At 36.2% G+C, this 18,497-nt stretch overlaps 1 protein-coding gene across 2 annotated transcripts in view; it reads left to right on the forward strand.

Annotated features, from left to right (window-relative positions):
• Positions 1-18,497, forward strand: part of LOC137406653 (diacylglycerol kinase delta-like) — a 79,462-nt gene that overhangs the window by 35,327 nt on the left and 25,638 nt on the right. For both annotated transcript variants that reach the window (XM_068093257.1, XM_068093258.1), the window contains exons 9-13: positions 8,718-8,986; positions 10,145-10,253; positions 11,303-11,438; positions 16,933-17,042; positions 18,112-18,239. In XM_068093257.1, the coding sequence (XP_067949358.1) occupies positions 8,718-8,986; positions 10,145-10,253; positions 11,303-11,438; positions 16,933-17,042; positions 18,112-18,239 (752 nt within the window). The remainder of the gene's footprint in view (positions 1-8,717; positions 8,987-10,144; positions 10,254-11,302; positions 11,439-16,932; positions 17,043-18,111; positions 18,240-18,497) is intronic.

Consider the following 18,497-nt stretch of genomic DNA (forward strand, 5'->3'; position numbering starts at 1 on the left):
TCATTCATATATAGGTCGTGCTAACACATGTCTACTGAAAGCTTTCAATTTGGGAGTTAGATAGATTGCAAGTGTAATTTTCAAAATGAATAAATGTTTAACAAAAGCGTAAATACGCAAAGCCAACAATCCGAAGCTTTGTTTCTGAGAGCTGAAGATGAGCATTGATCAATCGATGTTCCTCACTTTCTACAAGTGAGAAATGAACATAAATTCTACTCATAAATCTAATTTACTAGCTAAAAATGCCAAAGAAGATTTTAAGCAAATCTTATATCTAGGTGAAACGATAAAAAGTTGTGAAACGACGATTCGTGATAGCAACAAGTTATAATTTTCCTTATTAGTAGATGTATTCATGAGTACTAAAATTATTACCGTTAGTTTAGAATGTAAAGGATACTCAAATTTGAAGCTAAATTTACCTCCATTATCCTATTTTTTCATAATGCTGTTGACGCCTGTCAGTTCTAACCATAACCTGTCTGCCCAATCTTTAATCACCTGACGCTCAGAAAACTTTGAGTCACCTTCGCTGAACTAAGCATGGTTACAATTCTGTTGTTCGTCAATAAAATGTAAGGTAATTCAGTAAATTAACAATGTTAATTAAAGCAGTAAATTAAATATCGATGTAGATGCACGTAGCTACTAGAGTCTACTACTAGTCGATGCCTTAACTAACTAGTAATAAAGTAAAATCCCTAATAACTAGAATCTTCGAAATCACAGACAACCTGTTTTATGAGCGATAATATTTAATATGACTCATATAAAAATTTCGTGCTGGTGATTGGCTAATGAAGAGATCTTATATTTATCACTCATGGACTCTTTTCAGATGCATCACTCGTTGCGTCACGAATGAAGCACCTGCTGGAATCTGAGCTTTTTAAAAGATAGCCTCATTCAAACGCATATATCTCTGGACAGAGTCAGTCTACAAAGACTAACATGACATCAAATTGTAGCTGATGTTTTAGCCTTTTATTGGTCTTACTTTTATTAAATCGACTTTTTTGACGCAACCACATCTTTAAAGATTAACAATATGTAAAGGTCATATACATATTGTAGCTTATGACATAGCTGTATACCAAACATGAGATTGATGAAGTAGATGATCCACCAATGGTAACATCTTAGGAGCCCGATCTACCGTAAAACATTTATTTGAACGCCATGGAGCTCTATTTTTCAACCCTTCTCCTATAATGGCATTCAAATAGAGGTGGCGTTTGAATAGAGGCTGGCTTTGTATTTTTCGAATAGCTCTTTAGAATTTTGAGAAGATAAATAAATTTAACAATTTTACGGGTGAAATGAATGTCGCCTTTATTTTCCACTCTCCTTTGGTCAGAGTTACTTTAACCCTTTTGGGTGCAAGAAGTTTGCTAACTTACCTCCAACTTTTCGTAGATCTCTCGACAAATATACACGGGCAAGCTGATACATGTCTATGCCAAGTGATATCTATTGCTTGCAATTAACTTATGATGGTCTTATAGCCTGCATTGCAATTTGTTAGAGCTTTCAATTTTTTTTTCTTTTCAAGTTCAAGTTTGAAGGCATATTTTCATTTTATAACTATATTTAACGAGGTGGCTGTAAAGCTCATTGCACTCATTGATATGTGTGCCACAGTTTGCTGCCAAAACTAGCTTTTAATGTGCAATGGAAGAGTTATGAACGTTGATCCACTGTAAGCCGAGTTTATATAACTGCAATGATGCTATCAAATTATATGCTATAAACCTGCAAGCTTATAAGTTATAGAAAAATAATCTATCAAATGCTACAAAGATACATATATTTAAAAACAAATGACATAAACAAACCATATTTATAATACATTCAGAAACAAAATTTAACATTTTAAAACAAAAATGTCAGCATCTTTTGCTCGGCTAGTTGCGTTCTGAATGTTGCCTTTGTTTGAAATCAGTTCATATTCTTCTGGCTGTTCAATACCTTCCACCTTGTCTTCTTCTCTTCTTTTGCACAGCTTCTAGCCAGTATTAGCGTTCAAACAATTTTTAGTAGACCAAAACCTTTATGCGATGCAATTTAAAATATACACCTGTTTCGCAAATAAAAAGAAACCACAAGTAATTAAAATAGCCTCACAATTTTAGCCTCAAAATACATAGTAGCACAGATTAAAATCATAAATGTGCAAAACTTTTTTTACATACAGTGCACCCTCGAGATACGATGTTAATTCGTTTCAGGGTTGGCATCGTATGGTGAAAAATTCGTATGTCGGGGTATAAAGACCAATGTAATTACACAATGCAAACATCCCCTGGTAAAAACCGTCAATTTTTTATAAAATGTGTACATATTGAAAATTAGCAACAAAATAGTAAGTTAATTTTAGTAATTATAGTTACCTACAGTAACTGTTTTGTATTTAGTGTATGTTAATGGTTATGATCTGCAATAAAATGCAACATTATAATGTCTGTACCAAATGCAGTACGGTAAGGAGTTGTTACCTTCGCATAACATAAACATTGAATTCACTTCAAGTAAGTTTAGCTTGCTAAATTCACACTTGAAACTGAGTTTTAGTATGTATTTTGAACTATTTTACTGAATTTCAACTTTTTATCACGAAATTTTATAGTTCATCAGTTCCTATCACTATAAAATTTAGCTTGTTTAGTTGAAACCTTTTTCAACTTAATTCAATAAGAAAGGCCGAGCGATGCAGCGATCGAAAGCGGCCTCTCGCACACTTGACCATGCAATGGCTACCGAAAAGAAAAATGAAATTTTATTTACTATACAGGACGTACATATCATTGGAGTAATGTGACTTAAGCCGATACATGTAGCGAGTAAAGCAGAGAGGAAGCAAAAATGTATCATTGGTAATTATGTTGCTGTATACTTGAAAATAAATTTAATACGTAATGAAATGGAATTTTTTAGCAGGCTAAAAGAAGTTGTCTATTCCTGTCCAATTTTTCTACTGGTTCAAAAGAAAAAACTGCTAGCTAGGTAACGCTTGTGAAAGGATCCAGAGAAGGTGATACAGTAGTTTGTCTTGTATGAAATGTGCACAAGAATCAATGTAACCATACATACAAAGTTTGTATGTATTTATACCCTAAAGGACAGGGCTTTTGCAAGTTCCAGAAAGTAATGTGAATGTGTCAACTATCTTGAGTAGCTAGTTATATATGAGTTACATACGATGAATTGTATTTACGTAGTAGAGAACAGGTCCGCCTATAAAGACATTGTTAAGCAAGAAAATAAAACAAAATCAAAATGAAATAAATAAAACATAAAATGAAATGAATAAAACATACCAAACAAAGAAGGTAAATAATGATATACATTATACGTGCATTGTCTTTATGTGCCAGTCCACGTCAGTACATTAAACACTTGAAATATTTCGGCCGATGTAGGTTTTTTTGTATCTTCTACTTCCTCGCCCATACTAAAGGGTTGCTCCTCTTGAATGCTGATCACGTGCATGGCCTTCTAACTCCTTTAAATCTTCAGTCGTAAGCTTCTCTTTGTGCTTGTTTTAATGGAGTTCTTGCTTTAATAATAATTGTAATTGTTGATTGGTTGTGACCATATTCCTTGACAATATTAACAATATGGGCGCATTCTTCTTATTTATTTATGACCTCCAACTATGTTGGCATGGAAATAATTTTTTCTTCGTTTTGTAACGTTTGTATCAGTCTCAAATTCCATAACTAACGAATTAAATATAGATACTTGTAGTTATATATGTATGCTGATTAAAAGTTTATAGTAAAATAGAGTATAACGCTTAAAACGAATATTTACGGTCGCTCATGTATTTTACACAAAATTTCCCGCGCGGATTGCGGACCTGAGAGAAGTCGGTCATCGTGTCTCTTCTAAATGTTCTGAAAATGTTTTCGGCGAACCGTATTTTGGCGTCTTTGTTATTTCGACGTGCATTATGAGGAAACCGACAGCCAGATTTTAACTCGACAAAACTTTTCTCAAATTCGTATCGTGAAATAAAATTCGTATAGTGAGATGAAGATCTCACAATGTTCAACTTCGTAAAGTGAAAAAATCCTATATCAGGGTGATTGTATCTCGAGGGTGCACTGTACATCGGAGTATCAAGACCGCATTAAACAAGGAACTACTATCAGCCTGATACAGTATATTTATTTCTATGGTGTTGCTTTCAAAGTGAACGTAAAACCCGTAAAGACTTGAAGTTGGAAAACGGACTTTGATACGAACTGAAACAACGAACGAATTAATTATTATTGATATAATCGAATCATTATTAGTATGGTTTTGTGGGCACTTTTCTACTGATCACTTGCTATTATGGGTTCGTAAAGATCAAGAATGCCAAGTAATGAGGGTCTCTATTTTTCAGCCCCTTTCTCATAGTGGCGCTTAAATAGAGGTGGTGTTCACATAGATGTTTAAGTACAGGTTTTATGGTAACCTTTATAACACTCAAATGCTTTTTTTATACCAGGGAAACATTTATGCTAGCTACAGGGGGTGGGGATAGGAAAGTCAAACGTCAGTGCTCTTGTAAGAATTTCTACCAAATTGCCTGTATCATATTTATAATCTTTGCATACTGATTAAAATATAGTGACAATCTGTTAGTGTTATCTTGTCCACTGAGATGCATCATCAGCAAAAATTTAACTGTAACCTTTAAAATTGCATTCAAGTCAAATCAATTAATCACATTCATGCATTAATGCATTGTAATACACGTTGCGGAAGTCACCATTTCTTCAGAAAATAATTGCAAGGGGATATTCAAATAATTAAAGAAGGTGGTAGGTAACCAAGTAAATATATTTATCTGACTTGCACCAAAACCGAATTGGTTCAAAAGTTAACAAGCCAGTGAGAGCCTTCTATACAGTTGCTAACCCATTCAAGCTATTTGTTGCTGTCATTCTATGAGATTGGTTGAATTTTTAAGGCTATTTTTAAATTGAAGTTTAGTAGTTATCACTTACCGGTAATATCTTTTGTTTTATATTGAAAATTTGTTTAATTAAATATTTTCATAGTAAACTGATACATGTGAATATCAATCAAAGTTCAGTCTCAGAACAATTTGAAGTGCATATACAATGTATCTCAGCCAAACCAGTCAAAGTTTGTAAAGAGTAGCCATATAGCTCAAAGCCAAACAAGACGCCCTCGTTCAGCTATTTCCTGTCTGATGGGTTGCAGATTTCTATGCTTTGCAAGCTGAATCATGATTGAAGTGATTGTTTATAAGGAATAAAGTAGTAACAATAAAGTATATAATAGTAGTTATTCAAGCATATGCAAGCATCTGGCCGAACCGAATTGAGAATTTGGTTCCAAGCTTTTTAATTCGTCTGTTGCATCTGCCTCTTCCAAACAAAGTTGTCGGAAATCGAAGTGTTACTCATGTACCATGTGGCCCTGACTCAAGTCTAGCGTCTTCACTTCTTACTTTTCACTGATCTTAGTCACTGCTGAATAGTTGTCATGAAATAATTGTCACTACATGATTTACTTAACAAGTAAATCATGTAGTGACAATTGTATAGCAACAAATTAAATACTTCCTGACAATCTAAACTTTCATTCCTGTCTAGAATTGTGCTAGATATCTTTTTTGTACTTTTCTATTGTGGAAAAGGACATAAATCCGCTTGTAATGGAAAAAGCCAAATAAATGCACCTTTTGAAAACATCATTGTAGATGAAACCGTAGTAAGTCCCTAAGCCACTTAGAAACCCTGATAGGAAGTCTTACGTCTTACCAACATAACCCATTGTAATCTCAATTCTGCCAATCTACTGCATTTTATAGATTTGTCTCACACTCGCATAGCGAGTTTATCATTGAAGTATGGTTCACATTGAATACCATTAGTATCCAGTGCTAATGGGAAACTTGTGAAACCTCCCAGTTGCAGAGACAAGCATGAGCCATTATTTAGCTTATGCATATAACGCTCCCTCTGTAATTCCAAAGCTGTTCAGCCACAATCCGTTAAATTTGTAGTGAATTCTTACTAATATTGTAAGTTTATCATATTTTTGGTCTAGCTGAGCTGCAGCGTTGCTGCTGTCATGTTGGTTTATCAGACAGCGTGATGACTGGCCCTCATTTCTTACACATATGGAGTCTTTCTATTTTTAACATTTTGTTGAATTTCACTGTTCTCAGCAGTTTTATCTTGATTCATAATGTTCTATATAGGAGAACAAAGGGCTTTTGGAATGCTTTTAGTGCAGCGCTGACTATTTGACATACGCTAGACGGAATGTACTACTCGCGGGCCATCCTAAAAGAAGCGGATCAGCGGTCTTTAGGTTGTGAAATATTTCCTTTTTCGTTTACGATTTCAATCAAAAAATCCGATTTCCGCAGCAGTATAAGTTATAAAACTGAAGGCCTTATAAAGTCATCCCACTTTGCCTAGTGTCTACATCTAGCAGAGATTAATCCCTCATTCACTCATCTCGCTAAAAATTTAATAGTAGCCTGCACCATTTGAGACTTTCTATTCAGGGAGTGGCCCGAGCGTTCCATGTAATAACCCCATTGGTTGAATAGTCACCTGAATAGCTGGCGCTATTTTTGACGCTCCATTATGGAGAATCATACTGCCATAATAGGAGTATTCATAGTAGGGGTGTTTTCCTTCCAGCATTGCTCTATCGAAAGCATTAAAACTGTTTCCGACTGTTCATTGTTCTATGGAAACGTAATTCTATGCTTTACATAGAGCAATCTTAATTATCACACTTGTACTGGTTAACAATAAATAATTTTTCTTTAAAAGTGCGATGATGTTTATAGAATTGTAATTAAATGCAGAAATGCGTTAGTCTGTAAAATGTTTCTAAATTGCTTGTGGTTTAGTCTTATAACAATGAATAAAGGACTGTAAAAATCAGCAGTCGTTCAGGCTCAGTGCTAGGTGGCAGCTGTTTTACTGCCTGACTCTATCAGACTCAGTGGTAGGTGGCAGCTGTTTTACTGACTGGCTCAATCAGACTCAGTGGTAGGTGACAGCTGTTTTACTACCTGACTTTATTAGACTCAGTGGTAGGTGGCAGCTGTTTTACTGCCTGGCTCAATTAGACTCAGTGGTAGGTGACAGCTGTTTTACTACCTGACTCTATTAGACTCAGTGGTAGGTGGCAGCTGTTTTACTGCCTGGCTCTATCAGACTCAGTGGTAGGTGACAGCTGTTTTACTGCCTGACTCTATCAGACTCAGTGGTAGGTGACAGCTGTTTTACTGCCTGACTATCATTTAGATTGGACAAGATTTGCACCTTCAGCCTTTTCTCTCTAGCTAAGACTGGAAGATCAGGCTTGATAGCTTGTGGTAAGGCCTGTCTGTTTGTGCTAGAGGGGAGCTAGTTAGTAATTTGGAATATCACGCACAACATGAGTTGTGCTGTGCGTAATATTCTTTTCCTTGCCGAACTCTTTACGACTGTTGAGGGCAATCTTGCATTCCCCCCCCCCCCCGTGTTTGGTATGAAGCAAAAAAGCTCCAAACTTGATGAAAAACAGACATATTTGGAATATATGAAAACAATATGTTATTAGAAGGTCATTCTAAAAAGAGTTTAACGTTTTCACACAGCAGCAACGAGAATAAAAACAACTCAATTTATGATTTTTAATTGCTTCTTGATTTGTGACTAGCATCTTCTCTGCTAATCACTACATTTCCATGAGACTGATTTGGAGTTGTGCACACGTTGAGCTACCGTGCCATCAGTGGTTCAATGGGCATTCACATGATGCGTATGAAAGTTGGCACTGTGTTAATAAAAAAGGATTTCTAGGCCACAGGTCAAAGCGGAGCATTCAGAACTGCTGAAATCGAAAGAAGAATGACAGCAGTGTGAAAAATGTTTAAAATGGAATAGCTTGTGCGACATTTTTTTGCACATAATTCGCAAGTTTGTTAACCTCTTTCGCAAACATGAAACATTCTATAAAACAAATTGTAGCTTAACTTGCAGTTTTTTTGGTGTTTCCATCTTGCGGGTTGGCTGAACATTGCACATCATGGAACCATACACATTATCTGACAGAAACGTGGTTGCTTGTAGAGCTGTAAGTAACTGAAATGCACAGATGATTTTCACGGTCGATTGCGAGTGATATTTATTTTTGATGTATAGAAGAGATGCAAATTGATTCCTGAATCCCCCTTCCCACGAACAATAGCTCCACCCCTTTGTGGTGCGATCACCCCTAATCATGAAGCTCTGATCTAGTGTGATGACCAGTATTACATGCAACTGAAGCAAGGCACCTAGCAGATAGTGAACTGGGTACTAGGATAATCTTAACTGGTGTTCTTATGTTTGTATTTGTCTACATTGCACGAAACCCTCATATGTTAGCAGGTGTGTACAAAGTGTTCATATGTTAACTGGTGCATACATCATACAAACTATGAATATATTGACAAATGCGTAGATCATGTAAAATGATCATATGTTAACATGAGCACATAACCTCCAAAATTTTCATATGTTGCCGTGGGCTCACATCATACAAAATTTTCATATGTTGGCAAGCACACATATCACGAAATGTTCAGATGTTGTCAAAGGCTCGCATCTCACAAAATGGGCACACGTCGGCAAGCGCACATATTACACAAAATGTTCATATGTTGGCAAATGTGGATATCATATGAAGTATTGATATGTTGACAGGTGCACACAGCCTGTAAGGAACTTCTAGCAAAACGATGCACCAAAGCAGTGTCCAAGTACTCCGTACTCTCTCCTGTCTGCATACAGTCTCTCGATTCCTCAGGGCTATGTGCTGCCAATAACTGTCGTGGTGGTACTACTTCTCCGTTGCTTGTTTTCGTCAACTCAAAGTCTGGAGACAATCATGGGGTGAAGTTTCTCAGAAGGTTCAAGCAACTTCTTAATCCTGCACAAGTCTTTGATCTCATGAATGGCGGGCCGACCCCTGGGTAGGTTTGGACAATTTCTTTCACCTGTTTAAGGCTGTCAATTCGCCTCCTCAAACAAATTGTCTGTGTTAAAAGTTTGAGCAGAAATTTTTTCTTGCCAAAGACCGTTAAACACCATATATTCATTAAACCTTTGTTACATGTAAGTGTCTAGATGTCTAGTACGCGCATTCATCGATTTATGCTGGATTACTTTCAATGGTTTGGGACGCCACGGGTATACTTCGAGATACTAAATAGGTATCTATATCTTTGTCATTTTTCTTGACTAGAAACATACAATTTGGCCTACTTACGGAGTGCATCATGTAATATAAAAAAAACTTTGAAACCTGTGTTTGTTAGGCTTGTACACCATCTTGGGTTGAGGCACTATTATCGAGGGTTGAATTTTTCACCAGTTGGTGAGTTTCTTACCAGATCGAATATTGGACCAGACGACTTTGTAGAGCCTTTGGCTTGCTGATTCACATCATTGATAGAAAGCCCCAATTTATGCGATAAGTGCCTGCTTTTACTAAACTTAGTTCTAATTTTTTCTTCATTTCAATTTGCTTATTACCTTTGCTGGCTTGGCGTTTTTGCCGCGTTTTCAGTCTAACTTTTAGTCGACCCTTTTAAAACTTTTTGAAACTGATTCAATTAAAAAAACCGAGCGATGCTGTTCTCAAAAGCAGCCTCTCGCAGGCTTGGTCACTTAGTGGCCGCATATACACATGTACATATTAGCGGAGTGTTTATATTTAACAGCTTATAAACTAGTGGCAGGTAATGTAGTCGCCTACCACTTGCCATTAGCCTGGCACATTGCCAAAGGTTAATTTAAACAAGCTAGTATCTGCATTGCTAAACTTAGTAATAAGAACTGTGAGAGCAAGCTTTACTGATGTTGCGCCGTAATGCGATAATATTTTCACCCAGATTTTCCCTTATTACGACTAATATTGCACATGTGTATATGCAGATCAAAATCTGTTTATTCGGCTTGGTTGCTTTGTTCGAGGCAGCATCATATGACTAAGTTATTGAGATGTAACCGTCTTGTAAAACCGCCAGGATTACTGGATTTTTAAATCAAGTCACTAGCAGCAGACTTATCTTTCAAAAAATAAGACATTTTTCCATACTGAAAAAATAAATGTTCTATTGTGTTTGTAGCCTCAAGTTATTCCGAAACCTTGACCAGTTTAGAATTTTAATATGTGGAGGGGATGGCAGCATTAGCTGGGTCATGTCAGAGATGGACAAACTTGACCTGCACCACAAGGTCAGTCCGGGTCATAAAAGCAGCACTTCGGGTCTTTGTGTTGGCTTGATGATTGCGATACCGGTGTTTTATATGCTGGATTTTCAAGTTTTCGATCTTCAAAAGGTTTTGTACAAGGATTACCAAACTGAAGCAAACTTGGGTACTTTTGTTGTCTTTTTACGTACCCTAGAGAGTTATTCGCGACGAAATCTCTGACCAATACCTACCATAGAATGAGGTATGGGTAAGGCAGGTTTAGTGGCACCCATGTACATTACATAAACTGATCTTACTCCAAAACATCAAAACATTTATCAAAATAACTCGTTACCGGTTTTTGCTGATGCATCTCATCTCCTTATTCTCCATCAGTTCTACTCGACTTTATTATTAATTACTATTTAGTTGTTATGTGCCTTTAAAGAAGCAAAAAAGATAGTTTTTCGACTTAATGTTCATTTTTAACGTTCCAAACTAAAATTAAGAATGAGCAGTATTTTAGCCTTGCAACTACATAGGCCTACAGCCCTACACAACCCTGAATTTAGTCACACTGAGCTACAGGTACAAAAGACGACTCAATCTGAATATTGGGGCCTGGAAAATATGATGAAAAGGGCTTTTTGATTGCCTACATGTGGGTGGTATGCGATTGAGTATATGTGAGAAGGTCAGACGCCAACCGTGTACCTCTCTCGATTGAGAGTTTGGCATAGAGTACCTTAAACATATTCACTGGATGTCCTATTTAAATAAAAAATAATTTATTTTTAAAAATTAGGCAACGCATTTATTATCTGTCTTACGTTTCCAAAACACTTCCTGCGAAAAATCAGTCAGCGGATACAAAAGGTCATCTTCAGGTATTTCTAACTGCTCTAAGCGGTTTTTAGGTTATATTTGAAGAATGCCTGCTTTTTAAGTTTATTATCGTAAAATCTAATGTTAGTTTAAAACACTAAAATGAAAAACTAAATACTTCTAAAAGCTGAATGTTCGTGTAAAGTCGCCATTTTTTATTTTTGCTCTAACACTTCTTTATATTAAAATAGTTTATGTTTTCACAGTGCCAGATTGGAGTGCTGCCCCTAGGAACGGGAAATGATTTGTCTCGGGTGCTTGGTTGGGGCTCCGCCATAGATAATGACAGCGCGATACCTGATATTATTGATGAACTTGAGCAATCACAAATCAAAATGTTGGGTAAGTTGGCTGAATTCTCTTTCATGGTCACAAGAGCGTGCAGGGAGTTGTTGCTGCCTGCATAATTGTACGTTTTGTATCTTAGCTTTTTCGCAAATTAGTAAAGGCTGGTTCACACTATATCTCTGATGTCAGTGTTAATCCCACAATACTTTGATGATCGTCTGTGATAACAATGTTCACACTAGTTCTGGGCATGAGTCATTTTTTGCCAACAAGTTTTCGAGTATCGGGTTTGTTGATACGAGTTTCAAGTCTGAAATTTTCAAGCATCAGACATATCTTAAAATTTACAATGCAATTATAATTCTATTCAATTTATTTATTGTTTTGTACTAGTTTTTATCGACCGGTATTTGTGCTTGCAGCGTTAACAGGCAGCGTTAACAGGCAGCGTTAACAGGCAGCGTTAACAGGCAGCGTTAACAGGCAGCGTTAACAGGCAGCGTTAAAAGGCAGCGTTAACAGGCAGCGTTAACAGGCAGCGTTAACAGGTGGTTTATTAAACAGTGCTCACTACGCAGAGCCCAATAGACTGAGTTGTTGTCCACTCTAACTCGCAAGTCAAAACCTGCAAGATGAAATACTCAAAGTTTCTATTACCCGAGACTCGAGAGAAGATAAACCGGCGAATTCAATGAGTTTTATTACCCGTGTCCAGCTCTAGTTCACATTATCACGAACCCAACTGCGTTTACATTAGCAAATGGCGTTTACATTGGCGAACTGAAGCTATAGCGTTCTAATTATATAATGTAGTCGCGGAAACAAAGAAATACTAGTCCCGCAGCAACTATCATAAAGAAAATATAGATGAAGTAATCCGTGACAGCCAATCACCATCACTGGAGTGGTGCACATTGTACCGACTGTCGTGGATGCACGGCAAACTATTGGAAAGTTTTGATAGCCGCAATCTTTTCCGAAGTATCCGTGTTGCCTTGATGCCATCAGTTTGCAGTGCACATATTGACGGATAATCGCCGACGGATAAGGACGTGTTGACGGATAATCGCCAAGAGAGGACAACTCTAACAGTATGAACCAGCCTTAAAGATGTCGAAATTGTAGTGCTTATCGGGACAAAGGATGTGGGCTCTGTTCAGTTTTTAGTTCTGGTCCTTTAGAAATATTATTATACTTGCTCAAGTTTTATTATTTTTTGGATTGGTAATATATTAATAATATTATTTTCTACCTGTAAATCTTTTAAGATTCGATGTGTTTAGCAAAAAGGGAAATGCTCAACATTAATCTCTATGAAACATTTGAAACTTATTAGATCTAAGTTTTGTTATTTTAGTCTAGTGAATCATGTGTTGTTGTGACTAGCTAGTTATGCCTTCAGTTACAAGTTAAGCTCTATCAAGACATATTTGTAAACTGTCACCCTTTGGCGATTGTTCCAATAGGTTTGTTGATTATTCGGGTTAAGACATTCAAACTGAGTCTAAAATAATTCGTAAATTGATTTTTCCTTCCGATCCTACGCCTGAGTAAACTTATGCACGTAGTTTCACTTTGTTTTTGCATTTTAGGTTTACATAGGATTACGAAATTTTGGTCGCATTGTGTGTAATGTTTAGTTTGTATAATTCTCAAGTTTCGAGTTGATTGGACGATTAGTTCTTAAGATATTGCAGAAATACCGAGGGCACTTTCAATTGATCGAGAAATGAAAAATGGCTGCTGACAGAACATTAGTTTCTAACCCACTGATTGAAATTCTTGGTAATGAGGATCCTGATAAAACATTTAGCTAAAATGCTCCTCAGCAACAAGAGCTTTACACTTAGACTGTTTGTTTTCCAATCTATAATAAATATACACACTCTATCAGACTCGGTGTACTACAATCATTATGTTTCTTTAGTTATCTCGAAACATCAATTTTTGAAAGGATGTGAAAAACTACTTTATTTGATTTGTGTTCTTTTCTTAGAGTTTAACATGCTGATGTTTCAATATGATATTCAGTTCAGAAGGCATTGTGCTATTATAATCACTTTAACAGCTGAGGAAAAGTTGTTAGGGTGATACAGTCTAGGATCAGTGGACCTCTCTGTGCGTATATACATGAGTAGGCTTCAATGCGTTAAGAAAGATAGCAGTTTTATAATTTTTTATGAAGTGTTCTGCTTCAGTGAATATTCAACTTGTGAGTGTATTGAACTGAAAATGCGCTTAGGGATGAATCTGCACAATCTTTGGTTGGTTCTATCGGAAAGTATGAGTATTTTTCTATCTTTGGCGGTTCTTGAAGTGATACAGTTGCCAGGATGTTTCTAGATTGAAATTGCTAAAACTTGATCACGATCAAAATGCGCGGAAAAAACGTATGTGTAAAATGACATAACTAGCTGTTATCGTTGCAATAGTTAACATCGCCTATTTCGTTCAGGTTGAGGCATTACGCGTCTCTATTTTGTCAATCGCTTTGCAATTATAGACGTCATAATCGGATTTTCGATTGATTTGAGAGTTATAATTGCGATTAAGTTTTATCGATTTTAATCTTGAAACATCCTGGTAATCACTTCAAACATAAAAAACAAACACGGATGATAGAAAAATACTGATACTTTTTAGCAAAATGTAAAAAATATTGTGAAAGTTCATCTTTAGTTGTAATAATAACTAATATTAACTAGCAGCTGGAATATGCTTCCCTATGACCTGAACCTTCCCTCCCTAGTCATTACAAATCTATTTATAATACTAAATCTCTGGTGACAGATGTAATCTGAGAGCAAGCTGTATATTTATGAGCGTTTGGTTGTGTGGGAAGACTTAGCAATTGAAGCGAACATCAATAGAATGTAATCTTTGGATTTACTGGCTACGCAACACTTGAGATTCCTCTGAAACTCGTGTGTCACTCGTTTGCTAACCCCCTGCGAATCGGATGTCGCAAAGATTTCAATTATCGCTCACTCTTTGCTGACTCAAGGATCTCAGCAAATTCTGCGTTGTACTTGTTGGTAGTGTCAATATTTTTAAACATATCTTCAGAAGTTGTCTTTTCCTACGTACTGCCCCAGTTCCCTTTGGCGTCGCTCACAATATTCAATAGATCTATGTGCACACGATAGTGTGTTGTCTAGCTTTATCTCTTATTGAGTTTGGCTAACACTAGCGCAGAGCTATGCCTCCCATCAAGTTTTCAACATGCTAAGTTTTTTCTATAGAGTTGGCAAAAGGTTATGTCTTTCCTAGAGGTGATAGTAGATTGTCACCCATCGAGTTTACAACAATAAACTCATAGAGGTGACTAAGGGTTGTTTTTCTATAGAGCTGACAATAGGCTATGTCGCCCATAGAGGTGACATATGGTTGTCTACCATAAAGGTGACAACAGGCTATGATTCCATAGAGTTGACGATAGATTATTTTGCCCATAGAGTTGACAATAGACTGTCTGCTTAAAATTTACGAAAGGCTGTGACCTTATTGTGACAATCAGCTAAGTGATTACAGATGTTTAGATGGATTAGCAAGCCAAAGTGGGACTTCTTGACGTGGTAATGGGCATTTAGGCATGCCATAACCTAGTAGCAAATGTAAACTATCGAGGTACATGTTGAAATTATAAAAATACTGATGTATTCTATGGTTCCATTTTGTCGTAGCTGGCTACATATGATGTACTGCATTATAATACGCCTACATTATAATTGTAGCTGGCTACATACGATTTGCTGTATTATAATACGCTTACCTTATAATTGTAGCTGGCTACATACGATTTGCTGTATTATAATACGCTTACCTTATAATTGTAGCTGGCTACATACGATTTGCTGTATTATAATACGCTTACCTTATAATTGTAGCAGGCTACATATGATGTCCTGTTTTATAATACACTTACCTTATAATTGTAGCAGGCTACATATGATGTACTGCATTATAATACGCCTACATTATAATTGTAGCTGGCTACATACGATTTGCTGTATTACAATACGCTTACCTTATAATTGTAGCAGGCTACATATGATGTCCTGTTTTATAATACGCTTACCTTATAATTGTAGCAGGCTACATACGATTTGCTGTATTATAATACACCTACCTTATAATTGTAGCTGGCTACATACGATTTGCTGCATTATAATATGCCTACCTTATAATTATAGCTGGCTGCATATGATGTACTGTATTATAATACGCTTAACATATAGTTGTGTATATTTAAACTTCCCTTGCCATAATAGAAGTATCTTACTGAATGATGATTCGCAATGCTTCTTTCTTAAGCATGTTTTCAATGTTATGTTTCACTAAGATTATAGCTCATCATAAATGTAATCTTTTATAAGTCGATCATTAAGTGACATGTGGTTAGAATTAAGGAGTTGAAGTACACCGCTTAATGCTTAACTGTAGACCAGTTTAACTAATCAGTCTGGTCGGCTCACCGAAGATGATAAGTTCCGTATGGTATCTTGTGACTACTTCACTGTTAGCATCTACAGCGTCAATATTTGTTGAACCAACAAGGCTTTTCATATTGCGTTTCGGTAAAGGGGACAACTTCTAAATTCACTTCTTATTCCGCTCAGCATTGTGCGGTTGACTTTGGAATATTGATTAGATATGTTCATGTTTAACCTAATAGTCTAACTGGCAGATGCAGTCATAACCTTCCCCTTCTCTGGCACATCTAGCTAACTATTCTTTGGGAGTCAGCGACAGAGTCTATCATCTTGCTTAATAAACATAGCTCAAACGTTTTTACGCTGTTCCACATAGTGTAATCAGTATCTGAGATGGGATCATTTTGCCTGTTCACCACATTCCCATGCTTCGAGATTGGTACTCAATGGTATCCTATGGGGCATTAAAACACATCAAAGTATGAAGATTGGTACCTTCAAGGAAGTTTTTCTTATGTATTTGTACAAAATCAATCTGACCCGAGATCTTTTAATAAACAGAAATGACAATCATTGAAGAGTTAAATAAGCGCTGGGAATATCCTTAGTATGCCAGTCTATGTCTTGTAATTTTTTATTGTGGTCTTTCATATAAGTAGGTGATATTTAACAAATCAACATGATGGTATCTCTATTAAAAATAATCACATAAAATAATTCATTAAAAGGCTGGCATATAGAAATAACCTCGGCAAATAATCGCTCACCTTATAAATCGCTGACAAGGCCTCGAAAGCCTAACAAAAACTGGAAAAATTTGCTTATGCGCCTACTTTGATTTCAGAATGACAATTAGCTAGAATTTATGAGTTTTGGTTACATCCAATCATTGTTGACATTATGGAAACCCACTTGCAATAGTATTCCTCCATACGGACAACTCCTTTGAATGATTGTACTTATGGAAGTTGATTATTGTTTTCCTCTCACAGCTCTATCAATCTTTGCATATCAAATGTTTCTCCATACTATCAAACCACAGATCAATGTATCCATTGTTTATCTATTCCATCAAACCGCAGATCAACATATCGATTGTTTATCTATTTCATCAGATCGCTGGTCGATTCAGACATTTGAGTGGAAGCAATCATTTATTTTACCCGCAGAAGAGACTTCAGCCAACCAGATCCATGATATGGTCTCAACTGTCGCCACTGATGAGGTATGTCTTGAGTGCTCTGGTTAGAGACATTAATCAATTTTATAGGTTCAAAATGTCTCCAGCATTCGCTCTTGGTCTCGGTGAAGTTACTCGTGGTCGCGTCAGTGCTTAGCTAGCATAAGTTCCAGTATTATCAATACCGTCACTTCAGTACTTAAGTTTGTACTAGTCCTCATGCAGTCCAACTTCAGTTTTTGAACATCCAAGATCTCAAACAAATGTGGGTTAAAACAATTTGAGATTTTGGTCCCAAATAATAAATAAAAGTTTTTAATTTGAGTACCTCTCACTCCCTTTGGTGTTCAACCATTGTATGCATACATGCTCGCTGTAATTTATAAAATACTGAACATTTTTTGTGTTTTTTTAATTGTTAATATATTATTTTATATTTTAATATAATAAAGCACGCAAGCTATTGTTTCACTTTTTTTAACACTTTGAGAAAATGAGGTTGGGGTACGGGTTGCTACAGGTATGGCAATACATTTCTCAGCCAAGCCTACTTTATTAATAGAACATTTCATGTATAGGTAATGGTGAAACAGTATAAAAAATACTTCAAAAGATGTTGGTTATTCTTTAAACTGGTTAAAATTATTTTTGGTAATTTTGATGGAAAAAAATCACTTAGGAATTCAAGCAAATTGTCTTTAGTACAGCCATCTAGAATAGGTTGTGTTCACAAACCAAAGTCGGGCTGTATTAGCAGGAGAGGACAATAAACAGTAACATAGATGTATTACAGAACTTAGGCATTGACTAAACCTTCCATAGTTCTCATAAAATATCTCCTGTTGATGGGACTGCTATTAGTACATTACTAGTACCCTTAGGAGTCTTGTGCACCGTGAGAAATCATTATGAGTAATGACTGTATGCATAATTAATCTGTCAAGAGGCAATGTGGTTGAGTGGTGTAGTGATGTGATCACTGGGCTGCAAACCAGGACACCTGTGTTCAATTCCTGGGTGAGGGAAGTTTTTCTAATATTATAATTGGATGGACACAGCGCCTATTATATGTAGTAAAAATTAATTGCTTATCAGTATATTATCATGTGTTAAGGTCGAAGGCAGAGAAGAAAAGGAAGAGGAGACTGTTGCTGCAGAAGTGGAACCTAATATTACAATGGTGGACTGCCTTTATAAAATACTATACTCTAGTGATTACATCACTGTACTTAATTATTCTAGGTATGAGTGGCTATATTTTCACTAACTCTAAGCTCACAGGCTAATATTTTGTCATCAGTTGAACATAGACTGTGTACCTATGATTGGCTTGTATATTGTCATCGTTATGGTTGTTATTACAGCTGCTGAAACTCAAGTTGGTATTATGACATAAATCTAACTAGTGGCTCATACGCGAGATAGGCTTATATAAGGGGATATACGGTAAATCTTACTAGTGGCTTATAAGCGAGATAGGCTTATATGCGGGTATATACG

The sequence above is a fragment of the Watersipora subatra genome, chromosome 10, assembly GCF_963576615.1.
Source record: "Watersipora subatra chromosome 10, tzWatSuba1.1, whole genome shotgun sequence".
NCBI lineage: Eukaryota > Metazoa > Bryozoa > Gymnolaemata > Cheilostomatida > Watersiporidae > Watersipora > Watersipora subatra.